General features: G+C 35.4%; 1 protein-coding gene across 1 annotated transcript in view; it reads left to right on the forward strand.

The window, feature by feature from the left end:
* LOC125646431 (tolloid-like protein 2) overlaps nucleotides 1-22,649 on the forward strand; it is a 34,458-nt gene that overhangs the window by 6,635 nt on the left and 5,174 nt on the right. Inside the window, exons 3-13 of the mRNA XM_048872703.2 lie at nucleotides 748-943; nucleotides 4,896-5,102; nucleotides 9,976-10,069; nucleotides 10,714-10,846; nucleotides 13,496-13,568; nucleotides 14,521-14,730; nucleotides 15,996-16,122; nucleotides 16,213-16,335; nucleotides 17,558-17,709; nucleotides 20,228-20,361; nucleotides 21,313-21,422. Of these exons, the coding sequence (XP_048728660.2) occupies nucleotides 748-943; nucleotides 4,896-5,102; nucleotides 9,976-10,069; nucleotides 10,714-10,846; nucleotides 13,496-13,568; nucleotides 14,521-14,730; nucleotides 15,996-16,122; nucleotides 16,213-16,335; nucleotides 17,558-17,709; nucleotides 20,228-20,361; nucleotides 21,313-21,422 (1,559 nt within the window). The remainder of the gene's footprint in view (nucleotides 1-747; nucleotides 944-4,895; nucleotides 5,103-9,975; nucleotides 10,070-10,713; nucleotides 10,847-13,495; nucleotides 13,569-14,520; nucleotides 14,731-15,995; nucleotides 16,123-16,212; nucleotides 16,336-17,557; nucleotides 17,710-20,227; nucleotides 20,362-21,312; nucleotides 21,423-22,649) is intronic.

A 22,649-nucleotide genomic window follows, 5' to 3' on the forward strand; every position in this document is an offset into this window, starting at 1 on the left:
CGGCCTTTAGGCAATATATGAAGGCAGCGATATGCATTTGTACCCACCGCATGTGGACGATAGTATGTTTTGCGTCTCACTGTCCGTAAGAGTTCCACAAAGGGAAAGAACTATTGGGCAACTCGGAAATTGCGTATAGATATATAGTTTCTGAAATATTTTTGAACTTATCTAAACCAATGAACAATGAAGGCTCCCACTAAAACACTAAAGGGTCTTTTTTACAACTACTTATTTTGTGTTGTAGAAAAAGTATGGATTATTTAACCCCACCCTCTGCAGCTCTTCAAACTCCCCAGTCCACTGTCAGCGTTTTACACTGGGTCCCATAAATTCTAGTGCCACGAAGAAATGTATTATTAGCTTGAGTAGCTCACATCAAAGTGTAAGCACCATTTCATAGTAGCAAACCTACAGCAATTTGAAAGAGGGTGATTAGTTTGTTGTGAGTGGACTTTTGGGAATTTGTTAAAGGAATGTATTTAAGAAAATTTCAATTTGTATGGAAGGCAATTATGTGAAAATAATCAGAAATTGACCACATTTTGGAGTATTAATTACCAGTAGGAAGTATGCAAGGGACTGCAGTGAAGTTTTGGCTTATCAGTGTGTCTAATTCAAGAGTTACAAGACCCCCCCCCCCTCTCTCTCTCTCTCTCTATATATATATATATATACATGTATATATATATTGGTGAAATGAAAGCACTTTTTGTGAGTAGCACTCCTTTCCCCTATTCTTTTCAGAGTTGAAGCTACTGAGGCAGGGGTATACAAGGTGTGCTTTGACAATTCCTTCAGTCATTTTGCTAGGAAGCTTGTCTTCTTTGAAATCATCACTGGTGACGATGATGATGATGATGAGAGTGATGAGAAGAAGGACTGGAAGGCAGCACAGGAGGAGCTGGCATCTATTGTTGACATGACTGTGCAAGATTTTAAGGTAGGAAGTGTTACCAATGTTACTATGGTTACAACAATACAGTGAATTGTAGTTCAGTATATCTATATATACGCACAGTCAAACCTCATTATCTCTTACTTGATGGGGCTGAGAAAAAACTTTGAGATATCCAAGGATTTGAGATATTGAGGGTATAAAACTTATTTGAATGACTAATTGTCTGTATTTAATAACCTCATTGGGTTGTTTATCGGCCAGTACAATGTTCTACTATTGTTCGAAATGGCATGTTGAGAAGCTGCAGTAGTAGTATGTGAAATCATCCATGTTATCTGAAACAAAAATATAAAATTTGGATTCAATGACTACAAGGGTTACAATTTTTAAAGATTGGTGATTTTACAAAGATGCAAGACCAATATAAAAGCAACCCAGTGATCATAGATGACACATTGCTAAGTGATCAAGCAACAATATTTCGCATATCGATGCGGGTATTCACGTTTATTACAAACACTCAAATAACATCGTCTAACAATCTACGGCGAACTGTACGCACATAAATTTGACGCAGGTTATATTTTTTTATGATATCACCCGTTGTCAAGTACTGTTACCTGTTGCTAGATACTATCACCCTAGAGCACGTGCTTTCTGTTCTCAGAGGGTACTAAGAATATGTTTTTCCAAATGCTTCTCGACCAATCAGATTCGAGAATTTTGCATGAAAGTATAATATGACTTATAGTATTTTAAATCTTGTGAAATCATGACTTAATATAGTATTTTAAATCTTGTGACAGCATGACTTATTAATATACTGTATAATATTTTAAATTTTGTGACAGAATGACTTAATTAATATGATATTTTAAATCTTTTGACATCATGACTTAATATAGTATTTTAAATCTTGTGACATCATGACTTAATATAGTATTTTAAATCTTGTGACAGCATGACTTAATATAGTATTTTTAGCTCTTCTGAGCCAAAGGCTCAAAGAGCTAATCATATGGCCATATGTCTGGTGTGCGGTGTGCGTCATCTTTTTAGAAAAAGGGCTATATCTCAAGAACCTCTTGGCCAATTTTTGTCAAATGTGTCACAGGTTATCCTTGGCCCAAGGGCTTTCATTTGTACTAAAACTAGGGTTGCGACCCTTTAACAAGGGGAGATAATTAGGAAAATGCAAACAAAAGTAGTGGTTGCTAAAAAATTTTCTTCTCAAGAACTACCGGGCATATTATCAACAAACTTATGCATAAGGATGAGGATAGGTTGTAGATAAAAAATTGTTCAAGGCATCATCCTGGGGCAAAGGGTGTGGTCTCAAGGTCACTTCAAAGTTGACCTTAAATTTTGTTTTGTTAAAACTTTGATATTTTGCTTAGTATAAGGACTAGGATCATCAAATTTTGTCAGTTGATGCATCTTAGGACCTAATATCATGTTGTCTCAAAAGTAGGTCATGGTGACCTACTTTTTGAATTTTGGAGGTAATTATTATTAAATGGATTTTGATGCATATCTTGGACACTTTTGAGCCTATGATCATCAAAAGTTGTCAGTTGATGGATCATGGGACCTTGAACTGCGTCATTTGAAAAGTATGTCACCATGACCTACTTTCTGAATTTTATGGCTAATCATTTATGAATACATTTTAGGTTGATATTTCAGATACCGAGAGGTTTAGAATCATCAAACCTTGTAAGTTGATGCGTCTGGAGGCCTCAAAACATATTTATAAAAAATGTAGGTCACAGTGACCTACTTTTTGAATTTTGCAGACATTCAAATTTCACATTTTCAATTTTAGATGCATATTTTGGACACTATGAAAGCTAGGATCATCAAACTTTGTCAGTTGATGCATCTTGAGTCTTCATAGTTTGTTGACCAAAAAGTAGGTCACCGTGACCTACTTTTGGAATTTGACGGCTATATTTTAATATTTCAGATATTATTTGACTTACAATTATCAAACTTTGTCAGTTGATGCATGTTGAGTCTTCAGAGTGTGTCAACCAAAAAGTAGGTCACTGTGATCTACTTTTGGAATTTGACGTTTATATCTGAATATTTCAGATACTATTTGACTTCAATTATTAAACTTTGTCAGTTGATGCATCTTGAGTCTTTGGAGTATGTCGACCAAAAAATAGGTCACTGTGGCCTTCTTTTGGAATTTGACGGCTATATTTGAATACTATTTGACTTGTCAGTTGATGCATCTTGAGTCTTTAGTGTGTCGACCAAAAGTAGGTCACCGTGACCTACTTTTGGACAGTTACATTCAAATTTTCAGGTACTATTTGACTTAACATCATCAAACTTTGTTAATTGATGAATCTTTGTTAGTGAGAATTTTTGCCTGTTCCACAATGTATCAGAAGAGCGATTCTAGGCCCATGGGCCTCTTGTAAATCTTGTGACAGCATGACTTATTCATATACTGTATAGTATTTTAAATCTTGTGAGAGAATGACTTAATATGATATTTTAAATCTTTTGACATCATGACTTAATATAGTATTTTAAATCTTGTGACATCATGACTTAATATAGTATTTTAAATCTTGTGACATCATGACTTTTCAGTATTGTAATTGAAAAGAACAAACTACAGCTGTGATTAGCTAGTTCTTACATCAAGTATATGATCCGGCTAAAGGTAGAAAATCTAATGGCATTTTGTCAGATTTAATAGATGTATCAATCATTGATTTTCTCAACTGTGAATTGAGAGTGTAACAGCTGTTTAGAGACATTATAAAATTCATGTACATATATTTTATTAGCAGAAAATCATTTCACAGTCCAACAACCAGAATTCTGTCGTCCCCCCCCCCTCCCCCCGATACTGATTATAGTATATACATGTAGGTGTCCATATTGGTGTGTTTGCAGAAGAACATGTAATATAATGTGTCCAGGCTTTAAGGTTGATCGATCCTCAGGTGATGTCATAGGTTTTTGCAAAAATCTTAATAAATTAAACTTTGCGCATGATAGAAATATATCTTTCTGAGGAATTTTATTCACTGGATATAATAAAAAATCTGGTTATAATAACTATTAATACTGAAAAAGTTTATATTTTTCATAGATAATCAATTATTTATGATTAAAATAATTTTGTCAAGGGCAATAACTCCTATGCTGGAATTTCCTCTACTTGATGTCTATTATACATTGGTTTACCTAGTATCCACAATTAATCTATACATATTTATGAATTATCAGTTTTTTGAAACTGTTGATATTTAAATTTTGTCATTTCAACAAGTTTTTATCTATTTTTATTATTCTGTTTAACGAAAATATGTGATTTTCTGATGTTGACATATACTTCTGTTTTTGTATGTCTGACATCTTTAAAAAGGTGGCGACATATATATTTTCTTTGGTTATTAATTATATTAAACTATATTGAGTGGAAATTATTACAGTTTTTTCCATTTTTAACCATTAATATTGATAAGTCACATGAGGATGGAGCTACCTTAAAGAGTTTGTCAATCTTGTTTGGAATTATTTAAAATTTTTGGTAGATTGTTGGATATCACCTAAAAGTGTGTCTCAATCTCGAAAAAAGGTCACTGCTCAATGAAGTTAAAATTGTGTTCTAGTTATCTTTAAATATAATTTCAATTAAGTTTTAGTGTGTTGTTTATGATCAAAAATGCGTAAAATAGGAATATTTGATAATCTGACTACAATGTAACATCATGGAAATGCATAAAATCACAGGCAATTGCATCGCTTGGGGGTCGAATTTACTATATAAAGAGTACTCTTTATATAGTAAATTCGACCCCAAGTGATGCAATTGCCTGTGCGTAAAATAGGAATATTTGATAATCTGATTACAATGTAACGTCATGGAAATGCAGTAGATTGTGCATTCTATTTGTCAGATCCTTGATTACACATAAACGTCATCTTATTGAGCACTGTAATAAAAATTACCCATCTTCAATTACAGAATCTGCTGGACAATGTTAACAAAAACCTCGACAAAGCCAGCTCAGATCAACAAGTGATGAAAAACTACGAAGCTCGAGATCGCAACACGCAGGAAAACAACTTCCAGAGAGTGAACTTTTTCTCCGGTGTACAAGTGTTTATTATGATTTCTGTAGCCCTAACCCAAGTTCTTCTCATCAGGAGTTTATTTGAGGACAAGAATAAAGTACAAATGAGAGCGAGAACTTAATATCAGTTCTAATGTAGATTGTGTTTAAATAGTTATTGCATGGGGTATGGATATTTTCAATCATCAATGTAAATATATTTTAAAAGTTTTTTTTAATGTTACTCATTTTAAACAAAACAAAAATTTGTCTACTTACAAGTGATTAAATGAATTTGCTGGTGGAATAATTGCCAGCGAGATTTACTAGTTTTCCTTATTCCGGTAGTGATGTGAAAGTTAAGAAAGTCTACCCTCTCCCATCCCATTCACTGCTGTTTTAAAGTTATTTGTTTCAAGAACGAATTTCGAACATTTGAAGACAGAGTCATGTTTTACTGATAAAACATCATGAAAGATGTACTGAATCTGTGAACAGTTATAATCTGCACCAAGCACCTCTTTATGCATGCACAAATTTAGGGTTACTTTTTTTTTTTTTTACCAATGTTGGAAGAAATAGTTCATTTTGTAGGACATTTGGGTTAGATTCTTAGAATGATGGTATAAATGTACAACACACCGAATACATGTGAAAAGAAATCTGTGATAAGAAAATATGTTTTATAGATACTCAAGTATAAAGGAAGAAATTTCATACCTTTGATAAATGTTTCTCTGTTGTGAACAGTTTATTTTGATTTGCTTCATTCCATTTTCTGTAGTCTCCTTTACTGGTTTTGTCGGCCTTTGATTCAGTACCTTAGTCCCAGCATTCCCATTACTAGTGTAGGAGACACTGTGTCTCTAATTACAAATGTATCTACTTGTTTAACAAGGGCAATATTATACAGTGATCGACCTGTCCACTGGTAACCCCAGTAACGAAACAGTCAAATTACTATATCCCTAGATACCTGTATGTGGTCAATTTGTTATTCAAATTATGAGTAATCCAAATATAAAATACGCATTTTCTGAAAGAAAACTTCTGGGTGCCCCCCCCCCCCCCCCCCCCCCCCTACACATGAGATGCTATGCAAAACGTTCTGTATTACTATATTACTAGTTATAAATGTATTCGTGCTTGGTAAGACATTAGTGGTGTAGAAGTTGACTTCTGATGAGGAGAAAGTGGGTTAGGGTTCTAGGAAGCTCTCAGTGATAATGTTGCTGATTTTCTTCACTAGAGTGGGATTCTAACTGATGTAACAGCCAAACGGTTTTGTTCTTTGTTTCCTGAACATATACTGGTACTTTTACATCCTGTTATATGTCATTTTGAAAATTTAAAACTATGAAGGAAATCCATGAATGTGTGAACTAGTATTATGTTTTCGTGATTAAGGTTGATTATTTGAAAACTATGCATTCATTTGAGTTATGTTTGAGTTTTACAAGTAATATCTTAAACTCAATATTGAATTCCCATTCAGAACAAATATTGTATTATTTAATCATGCATACTGTCTTTTTACACATATCTTGTCAATGTCTAGTGTAAGTATCAGCTTTTTTTTTCTATAATATTATTTTTTCTAGATACTTATTTTGAATTAATGTATTTGATTAAAAGTTTGCATGAAACAGATGTGATGAACAAATGCCTATTAAGATTATTTAAAATGTTTATTGGAACCTGAAATAATTTGTTTTTACACCAGATTCATCCTTGCCTTGATTTGATGCTTTTATATTGATTATTAGCTTTTTTCCAGTGATGCCTTTCATGTATGTAAATGTGCATTAGTTGTATGTTGCTCTTGATTTGTATTGATTAACAATCTGTCATTTTGATGCTTTACCCGATAGTACAGGTGAACAAATGTGAACTGTTGCAACGAATGTACTATCTTACTATCGTGATAAGGAAATCGATAGCCATACCTGTTATGATGGTCCCTTATGGTGACACCTGAATATGACACACCTGTAATATGACACACCTGAAGTGATGACGCTAGTGTTTTTGAACAATTCACTGTATGTAAACTATTATACATTTTTTTATGGTCTTGGTACATGTATGTGAAACTACATGTAAATTTCAAACTCCAAGGAACATTTTACTATGCAACAAAGGGTACATGTATTTTAAACCAGGCTCTACCAAGTGTGTGGTTTGTTGTTGAGTTTTCCTACAGCAATGGTGATAAAGTTCTGTTGTCGAAATATTTTCATTTGTCACGATTTTTTTTTTCAGTGATCAAGAATAAATTTTAAAATATGACATCAGGAGTTGGTGCATAACAATATTATTCCCCTGAATGAATAAATGTTGGTTGATTGTGTGTGTGGTGTTGAGTTAGCTGCAGAACTGTAGCTCTTTGAGAAAATATTGGGACAGATCAGAGAGCTACAATTCTGCAGCTAGTGTTGAGTGTGTAGTGTTGATTTGGTATATTTTATCCACACCGAGAGAATTATTGGTTCTAAATGCAGATTTATGGTATACAGTGGATATGAAATGACCAATAGAGCAAGGGCTCTTTTAAAATGTACGTTGCCTGCAGATATTGTCTCGCCCGACAGAGCCTGAGATTCTGGTAATGGCCACAATCAACTGAATGATAATTCTGTCATAAATAGCCTTGCAAAAGGTTAGACATCTATAAAAAGTTAAAATTCTGTAATTCTTCAGAATTTGTGTTGGGACACCTGCTCCCTGAAGGGTTCAGGTGTTTTGAGCGACACAATTGCTGGTGGTAAAGCATTCCATTCCCTGATGGTACACAGGAAGAATTAAGATTCACGACAGGAACTATTGCACATGGTAGCTGAAGAGCAAGATGGTGAGAATGTCGTCCTGCGAAGTGATTTTAAAGTGTTAAGTTCTTGACAACGGCCACTTGGTTATGATTTTATAAAGCGTGGTAAGTATGGCATCTCTACGATGGTGATCTAATGGTCTCTAGTTGAAATGTTTTATATATTATCTACACTAGATCTGTTCCGACACCTGTTGCTGACACAGCGGGCCTTCTTTGTTGTACAGTATCATGTCAGCGGATGTCTTTTTGATGATATAGGTCCCAAACTGATGACGCGTACTCAACCAGGGGTCTCACTTAATGATTTGTAAGTGTTCTCTTTGACTAATGTTGAGGTAGCAACGGAGAAAGTCTGAGGTCATATTAGCTTCCCCCACAGAATCTCAGATGGTTGTAGTATGTCGCTCTATTTCCTGTCAGATGTTACAGTGTATAAGTCATCCTATGTACTTTGCACGTGCCACGGATTCCAGAATGTGTACATGTATCTTGTATTGATGACGTTTGATGTTAGCCCGTCTGCTGATGGTGAACGCGTGTCATTTATCGGGGTGAAACTCCATCTAATATTCTGTCCTTGACGAGATTCACAGTCGTGATTTCCGTTTCAAAGAGCGAATAATGAGATTTACACTGATAGTTTTGTTTGAAATTAATTTTTCCGTGGTTTAGATCAAATCTACTGAATATTCTATTCAAAACATGAATCTTGTTTGACAGGCGCCCGATGGGTTACCGTATAATGCCACAGGATGCGTTAAAAAAAACTACAATGATAGGTTTGTAATCTTTTGTTTTCTTTATTAAAAAAAGTTTTGCATTCCTTTTCGATTTTTTTTTATATTTTTACAAATCCGCGAATTCACATAACCGCGATCGTTTCAAGAGAGAGAGAGAGAGAGAGAGAGAACCCCATGAAAATTACAACCAGTGAAATTAGCCCTGTACCATTTCACATGCATGTGTTTTCTCCCAATTCTTACAAATTTTAATATTCTTAAAAAATATCACTCATATGTGTATCTGTTGTACTGTGGAGACATTTCCCTCACTTATGGTGACTGATTTGTGCCACTTTACAATTTGTCGTCTTGTCTTTTCGAGGAAAAAGACGACAAAATGATAATTAGCGACTTTTCGCCACTAAATAACGAAAAGATGACAGAACGAATTTAAAGACGACAAAGTGTAGGCGAAAAAACGGCAAACAAAATACGCAAATTAGCGATCTAATTTGTCGTCTTTTTGCCACAGGTGCTTGATGACAGGACCCCCCCCCCCTCCTCCACGATATAGACCCCCGGGCCTTTTCGACTTTTTTTTTTCATAAATCATCTTTTTATAACATATTTGTAATCTAACCTATACCATCGATCCGAAAAATTACCTAAAATAAACGTTTTATAAAAATTCGTAACCCACTCTATATATGAGGACAGGGGGGGGGGGGGGGGGGGGGGAGTCCTGTCCTCAAGCACCTGTGCTTTTTGCTTGGCGTTTTGTCGTCTTGCATTTTCGAGGCAAAACCACAACAAAACGCTAAGCGAAAACACGACAAAACGCTAAACGCCTCGAAATAACGAAAAGACAACAAATTGTAAAGTGGCACAAATCAGCCACCATACTCACTTTATTTATTCACTCATTTCCTGGAAAGACAGCATTGGTACGAGGTCAGAACAATGTCCTTGGCCCACGGGAATCAAGTGTAAGTATACACACTGCCCCAGTGTGTATACATCTACCACAGCCTGTAGTCTTTAAAACAGTTCATTTACTTCAGAACTGTAACCTTAATTTAAACACATACCGTCATCAGGACAGATAAAGCTACAAGGACACAAATACAAATTATATGCAAAGCTTGAGAGTGATTTGTCATGTAACGTGATGTATCGTTTAGAAATGCGGAACTAAGAAGGGAATTCGTGCTTTTTTCTTTTCTTCTTATTCAAACCAATCCAAATAAATGTTGTAATATTATCATTCTCACGGGAAAATAATTCTTTACACGGACCATGTCTGTTCTTGTGATTTGTGGAATATTCTTCTTCGTAACCCAAATGGTAAGACTTGTTTCTCAATGTCTCTACATATGTTCCAAACACTGTGTGGTCTTCATTCCTAAATTTCTCATTCACTATCTTTTCATTTGAGTACAGAACGTGGTCACTTGTCAAATAAGAAGATTTTTGATCCCCATTCGCACCTGGCCAGGAGGAATCATACCATATGATATTCCAGAGAAGAGCTTTGGTAGTATAGTTCAATATCACAAATTCTCCTCTATCTGAAATATTGGCTTCTCATCCACAAACGCTGCTAAGGTAGCTTCATCCTCATGTGACTTATTAATATTAATGGTTAAAAGTGGAAAAACTGTATTAATTTGATTATTAACCAAAGAAAATGTGTATGTTGCCACCTCTTTAAAGATGTCAGACATACAAAAACAGAAGTACATGTCAATATCAGAAAATCATATATTTTCGTTAAACAGAATGATAAGAAAATGATAAAATCTTGTTAAAATGATGAATTTTAATTGTCAACAATTAAAAAAACCCTGCTAATTCATAAATATGTTTAAATAGGGGAAATATCGTATAATAATAATAATAAAGGAAATACTAGTGTGCTAGCTTTTCCAGTGATGCGGTAAATGTATCTCTGTATCACGCAAGTTAAGCAACGGCGAGCGTGATCAGCACTTGGCTGGGTGACCCATGCACGTTACATTTACAAGGCTGACGTCCATTATGTCCCAATATAGTATTAGTAATGACAACATATCTAAATAATATTGGTTTTATCTTAGACCTAGATGTGACCATTTTGTCAAACCAGGATTGCGTTTTGTGACGTAAATTAATATTATTTGTTTTCAATTTCCATTATAGATGAGCGGTCAAGGACGTTAATTCGGGTGGCCATGAAGCGATGGGAAAGACATACCTGTGTTAGGTTCATTCCGCTCTCTAAGCATTCCCAAGGTCGAGTAGAGGATTACGTCAGATTCTACAACTCAACGACGTATGTACTGTAACGTAACGATTGATTGATTGATGTTTTCCGCCACATTCAACAATACATTATATCTGGGTTCTCTCTTCTACCAATAAAAACTCGGCGCCACCAGATAACTGAAAATTTTTTGAGTGTGGCGGAAAACGGGGACCCCCCCCCCAAAAAAAACCCCAAAAAACAAAACAAACAACCCCACAGAGTCGTCCACTTCTGCTTCATACTTAGATATTTTATTGAAAATAGATATTAACGACAAACTAACAACTCAACTTTATGATAAACAGGATGATTTCAACCTCCCCATCGTCAACTTCCCATATTTATGTAGCAATATTCCATTATCACCTGCATATGGTGTTTATATCTCTCAACTGATTCGATACGCAAGAGCTTGTTATACATATGATCAGTTTTTAAATCGAGACAGACTACTGACAAACAAGTTGATGATGCAGAGGTTTCAACAGTCTCGTTTAAAGTCAGTATTTCGTAAATTCTATGGTCGTGATAACAATGCAAGGTGAAGATAACGAACAGTGATCAATCTCATAACTCCTACAAGCAATACAAAATAGATAGTTGGGCAAACACGGACCCCTGGACACACCAGAGGTGGGATCAGGTGTCTAGGAGGAGTAAGCATCCCCTGTTGACCGGTCACACCCGCCGTGAACCCTATATCCTGATCAGGTAAACGGAGTTATCCGCAGTCAAAATCAATGTGCCAAGAACGGTTTAACAATCGGTATGAAACAAGTCAGACAGCATTTGACCCAATGCGAGGTTGTATTGACGAACTAGATCGTTATAACGACCATAGAATTTGCGAAATAACAATCTAGTTTGCCAATACAATGTATCATTGGGTCAAATGCTGTCTAACTTGTTTCATATTGATTTATAGGCCGTTCTTGGTATATTGTTTTTGACTACGTATAATTCCGTCCCTGATCAAGATATAGGGCTCACGGCGGGTGTGACCGGTCGACAGGGGATGCTTACTCCTCCTAGACACCTGATCCCACCTTTGGTGTGTTCAGGGGTCCGTGTTTACCCAACTATCTATTTTGTATTGCTTATAGGAGTTATGAGATTGATCACTGTTCATTATCTTCACCTTTTATTTACTATTTCTTAGTAGAGTACCCAAGAAGCAGGTAAGTAGAATATAAATTCGGACCGACTCTATACATTTTCATCTCTCCGAATCTCTACGACATCAACTATGTGCATTTTCAAACTTGTTCTTTAAAGAGAAATGCATTGTCAATGTGCTTTATATTAAAGTCGATAACAGTGTACAATACATGCATTGGCCACAACCAAATGGTATATGTTTAGTAATACGTGAATCATACATAAATGTAAAACTTATACGGTACCAATTTTGATGCACCAGATGCGCATTTTGACAAATAATGTCTCTTCAGTGATAATCAACCGAAATGACAATAAACTTGTAAGAGCTACAAAATGTATTTTAGGGAAAACAGAGTGCCAAAAGTGGAGTCAAATGTCTTTCCTTTACTCTGGGTAATTTTCCAAATGAAAAAAACTGAAAAATATCACATTAAGATTTGCTAATGCCACCTGTTGATGACGCTACAGTTATATGTGAAAAACTCTTTGTAAGGTTTAATGATATAGCCAGATTGATGAAAATGTACTGCACATGATTTGTTAAAGTTAAACACATGGCAAAAATGCACATTATTTGGTTACTGAACAAGTGAAGATAACGAACAGTGATCATTCTCATAAATCTATAAAAGAAATATGAAATTAAGAGAAGGGCAAACATGGACATCTGGACACACAAGGTTAATGGTATATTATATCGTTCATTCAAAATTACTTCAAAAGTCTGCATGGGTGTGCTTAAAATTCTTTCTCCGTGCTTATTTATTCAAAATGGGGCACTTGTAAAATGCGAAACGAAATCGAAACATAACGAAATGAAACCTACCGAAACGAAATACAACGAAAAGAAACAACATCAAATCGAAACGATGGTATATGGTACTATATAAATCTCCCATGATTAAAGGTACTCGCACCTCAGCAGTTAGATCATCGTCTGAACCCACGGGTTTTCTCTTCATTTCACTGCAACGGACAGAAAACCAATGGGTTCTAACGGTGCAGTTAGAAATAAAATAAGATGTTGCACGCATTTTTGCTTCCTATGTCCTCAGATGGACCGCTTAACATCTTTCATCAATCCGAAAGTCCACGTCAAAGGGGAGGCGAATTTCATTTATATGTGGCAAGTTTCACAGGGATGATTGTCCATATTACCATGATTAAAGAGTTTGGTTACTATGAAAGGTGAAGATAACGAACAATGATCAATCTCATAACTCCTACAAGCAATACAAAATAGATAGTTGGGCAAACACGGACCCCTCGACACACCAGAGGTGGGATTAGGTGCCTAGGAGGAGTAAGCATCAATCTGTTAACGTCTCGTTCTATTTCGTTCGTTTTGGTTATTTTTGTTTCATTTACAGATGACCTCTAAAATGGGATGAACAGACTTGTTTCTCTCTCTCTAATCTCTCTCTCTCTCTCTCTCTCTCTCTCTCTCTCTCTCTCAAACAGTGACAATTTATAGCTGTACATATTTGTATGAAACCATTTTTACATGGATTGCAGGTGTTTTTCTGACTTGGGAAAAGATCGGAACCAGCAACCCCAGTTATTGGGTCTTGGCAAGAACTGTATGACCGTGAGTCGCATTTGGTTGATCAATAGTATGCATGTAGGATACTAGTATTTGTTTCACGAGTTAAAAAAATTGTTTGATACTTTCATGAGTGAAAATATTTCATAAACTCCTCTCTCTTAATTTAAGTGAAATAAATTCTATATCTATGGCAAAAGATTGAATTTTCTGTTTATTACATTTTCTTCGGACCGGTTGCGGTAGCTCAGTGATAGAGCGTTCGCATTGTAATCGTGAGGTCGAGCTCGTGTCATACAAAACCCTACACGTATAAACATGGGTAGTGATTGCTCCTTTGGTCGTGCCATGGCCCCATCAAACCTACATAAGGTAGAGATTGCTCTTTCGCCAGACGCTCGGTATTTAAAAATGGGAATCATGGGTCTTTCGGATATGACTTTATAAACGGAGGTTCCGAGTCGCGGTAGGCGTTGATAAGTTAAAGAACCGTTACTGCTACAGCTATGAGCGCTAAACATAGGTCTAAGTGGTAATTCACCTACAGCTGGTGACGTCTCAATATGAGTGAAATATCCTCAAAGGGACTAAAAAAAAAACAAAAAAAAACCAAACAAAACAAAAAAAAAACAACAAAAAAAACAAACAAACCAGCCAACCAACGATATGAAATTATTTAATTTTCTGGACGACCTGATTCTTCCCCAGGACAACAGAATATCTACATCAAATCGAAAACTAAAATAAATAAAATAAAAATGCAAATTAACACTGCAGCTAAACCACAAAGGCTGAGAAATAGAACAACACTCCAGAAGGTCTACATATTGAAAGAATCTAGTGTTATATGGAGCAATAAAACAACTTCTGTTCTGAATACACATATTATTCAATGGATAATTGTCAGTATTTCACCGTTAAAAATGTAATAAATTCCATGATTTAACAAAATTAATGTTTCTATATTTTCATGATTGAGAGAAAAATTTATCTTCAGATTCCCGTAATTCTTCATGAGCTTGGTCATGCCATTGGGATGATTCATCCTATGTCACGTGACGATCGTGGACTATACATTGACATCCGGGCCAAGAATATCAAACCCGATTCCGACCGAAACTTCATGACCATATCGAGAAGAGGTTATCTTTACTTCACGTACGGTGTGCCATACGACTACAAAAGCATTATGCACTATAATCCTTATGTGAGTATATATGTGTTTTACTGCAACATCTTAATCATGAAATGCGAAGATAACGAACAGTGATCAATCTCATAACTCCTCTAAGCAATACAAAATAGATAGTTGGGCAAACACGGACCCCTGGACACTCCGGAGGTGGGATCAGGTACGTGCCTTGGAGGAGTAAACATCCCCTGTCGACCGGTCACACCCGCCATGATTTCTATATCCTGATACAGGGTATATCCTGGTAAACGTAGACAATAAATCCCTCTGAATGTCAGTCATGTATCTGAAAAGTAAAAAGAGAGAAGACCAAAACTATGAAACTAAACATTGAAATTACCATCTCTTAAGCAAGATATCCAGAGATTTAAAAAGTTTAGATCAAAGTTTTTCACTTGTATTATATTTGTTTGGCTTCCTGTTAACTGCCAATGTTTCCTTTGTGAGCTGATGAAAATTAAAGACAAATCAGCAGTCAATTGCAATAGACTTTGAGATGAAGATGATTTAGTCCATTAACAACAAAGATGGCTTCAAGAGGGGATATGCACCGTGTAACTAAAGTTTCAACACGAAATTCCGCAGTAAACTCACTACTATTCAATGTCTTCATCCCAAACTCAACAAAACTATGTTTCTGATAAAGGGTATTATGATGATGAAGTTCAAAATGGCGCTAATAATAGATGTACTTTAATGTTGCATTTTAGAATAAATGAAACACACTTATATCACTGTTATTTAACAACTACTGACCACCGAATGAATTCCTTTCCTCGCTATCGGCAGTGGTTATGAGATGATGTGACGTCGCTCGCTATCAGCAGTGGTTATGAGAGGGTATGACCTTCCTCACTATCAGCAGTGGTTATGAGAAGATATGACCTTCCTCGCTATCAGCAGTGGTTATGAGAAGATATGACCTTCCTCGCTATCAGCAGTGGTTATGAGAGGGTATGACCTTCCTCGCTATCAGCAGTGGTTATGAGAAGATATGACCTTCCTCGCTATCAGCAGTGGTTATGAGAGGGTATGACTTTCCTCACTATCAGCAGTGGTTATGAGAGGATATGACCTTCCTCGCCATCAGCAGTGGTTATGAGAGGACACCTGGGTTTTCTTATGACACTCCGGCTTCCTTTCACATTAATGAATGAGTCATTCAAGCTAGCATTTTGACAAAACCGGAATAAGGACCCCTCTAGGAAGAGCCTCTTGAACTGGGTTTTCTGACTACCACCATATAAGCCATATAAATATTTCATTTTGTTTATGCGCAGATATGGTCACAAAACGGAAATGTCACTATGGTAACGCGACAACCTGAGTACCAGTCCATCATAGGGAATGCTGATGACGTCAGTTTCTATGACAAACTTTACATCAACAGAGCTTACAGATGTGGCCGTAAGTACACTATACTGAACAAGTAGAGTAATTCAATGTTGAACTGAAATCTTCGCACATGTGAAGATTCATTGAACAACAATTCTTCAGGGAACTGTATGTGGTTGTACTGTGAGAACGGTGGAATCGCTGGAGGGCGGTCCTGTCAGTGTATCTGTCCTGATGGCTACCATGGAAGCCACTGCGAGAAACGCCTACCCGGGCACGATAGAAGTGAGTTTCCTTTGTTGTCATCTTACTCTTAATTTACGCTATATACATGTACATGGCAATTATAGAGAAGACACAAATTTGGGCAATTTTAAAACTTATTCACAGAGCATTTCCTGGACAGATATTTGAAATCTTTAAAATTTGCAGTATGTGTCTTTTTGTAGACATTAGACGTCTTATTTCAATATTTGTATAATTTTACTTATTGAAAGAGATCGCGTCGTAACATGATAGATGTGAAAGAAAGAAAGAACTAAAACTACATATGTAGTAAACATGACTGCAACTGAGATGCGAGTCGTAACCATCGCTGACATAAAGAACAAAGTAAACATACCTATTACATTACATACGACTATCATATCAGTGGATTTTCTCATAACGTTTTGTGATCGGATGCAGCCAATCACAGATAGCGACATACATGGGCTGTAAGGTGAATGTACTACGCCACTTGTTCATTTGTACTTTTTGCGTAGAAAAAAAAATAACGCACACAAACCGAGACACATTTCATGATCCAATAAATGTTCTATCAAGCCCCTATCTCTACATATCAAAAAATAATAGCTGTCATGAAGGAGAAACTTCATACATATTGTGCAACAACATATGCGAGAAGAGGTGTAAATCAAAGGTGGATTCTCAAAAATTTGAAAGAATTTGTAATCACAAAACTTTTCCAAAATCAACAGCATCGAAACATACGAGTTTCCAAAGCTTTCCACGATAATTCCTCACGATAAATTAAAGAGTAGGCTTTTTGACATCATAAAAAAACTGCTTCGTTAAAAAATGGAACTCTGAAATATTCATATCTTACGATCTGTCGTTCAAATATTATGTTGAAAAACACCACTCTGATTCGATGCACAAGTTCTCTGAAGTGGATATTAAAAGGATGCTGGAGTTCCTCATTGTCAGTACTTATGTAGTCTTTGGCGATGATCGATAGTCTGTTGAAATTCCCTTGGGCAAGAATTGTGCTCCTTTGTTAGTTGACCTGTTTTGTTTATTCTTATAAGACAGAATTTGTTTAAAAGCTTCTACATGAGAAGAGCTTATGTCTTGTTGTGGCCTTCAACTCGACATTTAGATGCATCGATGACGTTTTATCTATCAACAATACGTATTCGTGTTCTTCTGGCGTTGAGTACTTTTACTTGCATTGATTGTTCGTAAACGTTTTGCTGCGTAAACCATATGAAATAATTTCTTATAGCTGTGAATTGGAAATGTCGAGAAGGATGGATATCCAGAAATGGATTTTGTTACAAATTCTTGTCTCATGCGTCAATATCTTGGAAAACAGCCCGACAACTTTGTCAACAGAATGGCGGATCCCTCCCAAAAATTCCTGACCATGAATCGCTGGTAAGACTTCTTCTTTTTACGGAAGCCATATGGCGTCCTTAGTTTTTATGCTTATATATCAAGGTATATATTTCCTACGAATATACCCCTACTATCATATCCAAAGTTGTTTGTGTACTAACTTCATGCCTAGATATAGATAATCTCATACATAGTACACCAACATGTTCTTTTTCTACTATAGTTCAGTTGGACACATCTTTACAGGCGATGTTGACATAATTGAAAATGACGTACTGAAATCGCTTATTTTGAAAGGTTCTACGTTCAGAGAGCTTCGATCTTTCAATTGGCGAGAGAACTGCATCTCTATTATGAATTCTGTTAAGATTTTGCCAGACGATGAACTAAATATGCAAATAAAGAACTTAAAACCTTGTCAGAATGGATAAAAAGTATAAGAGGAATATTACAATTCCGTATCAGAAACATTAAACAAAAGTGCGTATAATATATCTCTCTGTGTTTAGTAAAGCAGAAGTTATAAAAGAAATAGATAGATTACAGGAGGAATATGTACTGCCTCTAGCTGACAAAGCTTGGAACGACTTTATCTTTGTAAGGTTCATTGTTACAACAGTATTTTAAACGAACTTGGTTTTAATTTCACATTTGGTAATCCTACTTTTACTAGAAATCCCTTTCAAAATCATGCTTCAGTTTTAAACACATTTAATATCCCAGTTAATGTGACGAATGAATATGAGTTACACCGTGCCTATAATGGATTTTAAAACTTGTGTAAATCAAAGGTCAATTCTGAAAATAATTCAAAGAACTTTTTGTAAATTTAAAATCACAATACTTTCTTGCATGAATTTTCAACACTTTACACGATAATTCCTCACGATGAATTGGATATTAGGCTTTTTGATGTCATAGATAGCTGCTTCTTCAAAACAAATGGAACACGGAAATATTCATATCTTGTGAACATTGATCCAAAACTCACTTTATTTTGTATTGCTTATAGGAGATATGAGATTATTCGTTATATTCACCTTTGTTAAACATCACTCTGATTCTACGCACAAATACTCTGAAGTTGATTTTAAAAAGGTGTTGGAATTTCTCATTGAGAATATCTACGTAGTCTTTAGTGATCCAAAACATATTGTATTTCATTATTAATGACCTGTTTTTATATTCCTACGAGGCAGAATGTAGCTTTTCGCTAATTCTATGGTCGTTATAACAAGCCAATTTGCAATTAAAACCTGTCAATGGGACAAATGATGTCTGACGTGTTTCATACCGATTGATAGACCGTTCTTTATCCACTGATTTTGACTACGGAGTTCTCCGTTAATGTTATTTTAAAAGATGTAGGAATTACGGAGGATGTGAAAGATCGACAGGGGATACTTACTCCTCTTAGGCACCTAATTCCATCTCTGGTATATCCAGGAGTCCGTGTTTGCCCAACTTTGGTTTTCTTGAAGGGATTAACAGAATGACCACTCTTCGTTATCTTCACCTATTCGTTCAATACTTCTGTTGCTTTGGCTTTCTTCTCGACATTTAGATTTTTTCTATTAACAATGCTAATTTTCATTCATTTGTCAATTCAATATAGTGAACTCGAAATAAAACACTCAACGAGATCTTACATATCTGCTTCGTTTCTGGATATTTTATTGAACATAGATGTTAACGACAAACCAACATCTCAATTTTATGACAAAAGTGCTGACTTCAGTTTCTTAACTTTCCATATTGATGCAGCAATATTCCATTATCACGTGCATATGTATATGTCTCTCAACTGATTCAATACGGAATATCATGTTCTGCGTATGATCAGTTTTTAAAGATAGACAGGCTACCAACAGATAAGTTGATGTTAAAGGGATTTCAACAGTCTTATTTGAAGTAAGAATTTCGCACCTTTTATGGTCGTTATATGGATCTAATTTACAAATACATGTACAATCTGTCATTAAGTCGAATGCTTTCGGACGAGTTTCAGATTGTTGTAAAATACTATATTTGACTACGAATTACTCTGTTTACCAGATCAAGATATAGATACAGCGGGCGTAACTGGTCAACAGGGAGATTACTTCTCCTAAACACCTGATTCCACCTCTGTATGTCCAGGGGTCCGTGTTTTGCCGTTCTTTTAATTTTGTATTCTTTATAGGAAATATGAGATTGATCACTGTTCGTTATTTTCCGTTTTCCATGTACAACTAATTACGAAATCGTGTCACTTGATAATGAATTTCTCTCTCTCAATAATTACATGATAACAATTTCCCCTTTTTGTGGATAACCTCTGGACTCTCAAATTTTCTTACATTCACAAAGGATTTAATACTTTTATGAATGATGTTGTACACGTAGATATCTATGCATTCTTTCGTTTTCTGATGTAAGAGAATTTCCTTTTCTAGTAGACGCACAGTCAGGAAGAAATGATCATTTGATATATTCCATGCATATTGTAAAAGCAATATGAGAACATACAACACTTGTGTCATTTCTGTTGTCTAATTTTGTTCTTTCGTGTAAATAGAACGTGATGGGTGAATTAGTTCTGGAGGACAGAGATCTAAGTAGTACCAAAACATTCTGGCTGGGACTGAAGTACAACATGACTTCCGAAAGATATACCTGGACGGATGGAAGTGTACTGCAACACACCCAGTGGTTCGTTCCGAACCTTGCTAGTATCTACACTTAATCAAACACGCACCTTGCTAATTTTAACAACATATATATACATATGTGAAGTACAGGGACTGACACTAACGGCTGTCCGATTGTCCGGGACAACTTAAAACGGTGGTCGGACAACTAAGTTCTGTAGTTTACCTGTCCGATGGGACAACCAAAAATAAATGAAGGGTATCCGTGAAATTTTAATAAATTCTACGTGAAAAGAGTCCTTAAAGTTTTTGAAGTACATCTCGTCGATAGAAATAATCTGATAATCAATATGGCGTTTTTCTGGTTTTCCCTGATCTAAATTTAGATTGTTCATTAATATCGACCAATCAGCTTCACGGTGTATTTTAATCGCGCCAATCAGATGTCTCTATTGTCGCGTGATTCTTGGAAGTGAACAAACAGATATAGAACACTTTTTCCGAAGTTAAAATTCAATAATTTTTACGAAAAACATGTCCAAAATGAAAAATTATCAATAGGTTATCAAATAATAATTTATTAAAAAGAATTTAAGGGGAATATTCTCTGATTATTTGATCCATTATAGTCTTAAATAAAACATATTACGACGTAAGAAATGACATGTCAGCTTGATGCCAGAAATGAGTGTCATTCAGATCGGGCATCATTTCTACATCATAATCTTTATTAGTTTATAAGTTGAAGACCGTCTGACAGCAGACATGGCCCAACAATTATTGTTGGCAAAGTATTTTAGTGGGGTAAAAGATCGTGAAAAGCGACAAGTTTCGGACAAGTACATTTTCCATTCGGACAACCTAAATTTCATGTTAACTTGTCCGAAGGGACAGGTTGGTATTAAAATTAGTGTCAGTCCCTGGAAGTATCACAGTTGGAAGAATTGTAGAATTATGAATTGTAATGATATGAAGGCTATGAAAATTTTGACTGTAGAATTTAATCCCACAGGATATCAAACAAGGAAGACTCGCCCTGTGCCGTCTTTAACGGGACTCATATAATTAGCACTGGATGTGATCTGCAACCGGAAAATGGCGTTTTGTGCATGGCACCGTTTGGTAAGCTGAGTCTTGTGATATGATCTAAGGTGCTAAATGCATTGTTTCTATGATGGTGGAAGCCATTGCATTAGACAGAAAATAGAGAATGTTGAAATATTGGTTAACATGAAAATTTATAGCAATTGTTGTATTTTAAGTAATACACATCACGAAATGTTGGATGTAATTCAAATATTTTCCCTTGTTGGTTGTCAGATATAAAAGAGCTGATAAATTCTTTAGGTTTTCGATACGTATTTTGTTGTAAAAAAGTAATTTATATTATATGTATTTAAATGAGAACCAATTTTTATGTGAAGTAAAAACAGAGGTTAAACCAAATGTTTATACAAGAAGCTCGTAGAAATTTTGAAATTAATCTCAAGAGTATTTTGTAGAAATATTAAAATGATGGCTTTGATCTTTAACTATATTTTACAAAACCAATATACATGTATATGCACAATATATCAGTGGATATAGTTTATCTTCTCATCAGCAACACATTTCATTTAATCTATCGAGCTTGTATCTCTGCTGTCGGACAGTCTGTCCCCGAGGATACTTGTCGCTCGATATATGTTCCTTTATTGCTTATAGGAGTTATTAGATTGATCACTGTTCGTTATCTTCACCTTTCATTGAACGTATGCGATTTTATAAGTTTGTAAATTAATGTTCTTTATCACAGGTCGTTGAAGACAAGCATTTTCTTAAATACTGGTTTGTCCCAAGTTTTATAAACGTTAGAAAAATGTACTTCAAGAAATATACATTTATCCCCCCCCCCCCCGCTTTCAAACTTGTTCATCGGAATAAACGTTCAGATGTAAGAGCAGAAAATTAATTCATTGATCATTCGATTTATGAGATTATCCTCGCTATTATTATTATAAATTTTATCGTTGTGTTTGATTTAATTCATTGATGTAAAATTTGTATTTTATTCTTTGTGTTATTTGTACTCTCCTGCTTTGTCTTGTGTGTATGTCACGCTGTGATGATTACGGATTATGTACAAATTATTTCATCTATCTATACGTTATGTATGAACTCTATGGTTCCTGGTATGAGACAGTACAACTGATTTCGTAGAAAAAACTGCAGGTTTAAAAAAAAAGTGTGTAAGGTAACGAGTAACGAGTACAATGATATATTGTTAGATTAACGAATTACAACATACGAAATCGAGTACTATTGATGAATTGAGTTGGGTGTTTTCTTCATGAACGGTAATTAAACATT

Source organism: Ostrea edulis, chromosome 6, assembly GCF_947568905.1.
Source record: "Ostrea edulis chromosome 6, xbOstEdul1.1, whole genome shotgun sequence".
In the NCBI taxonomy this organism is placed as follows: domain Eukaryota; kingdom Metazoa; phylum Mollusca; class Bivalvia; order Ostreida; family Ostreidae; genus Ostrea; species Ostrea edulis.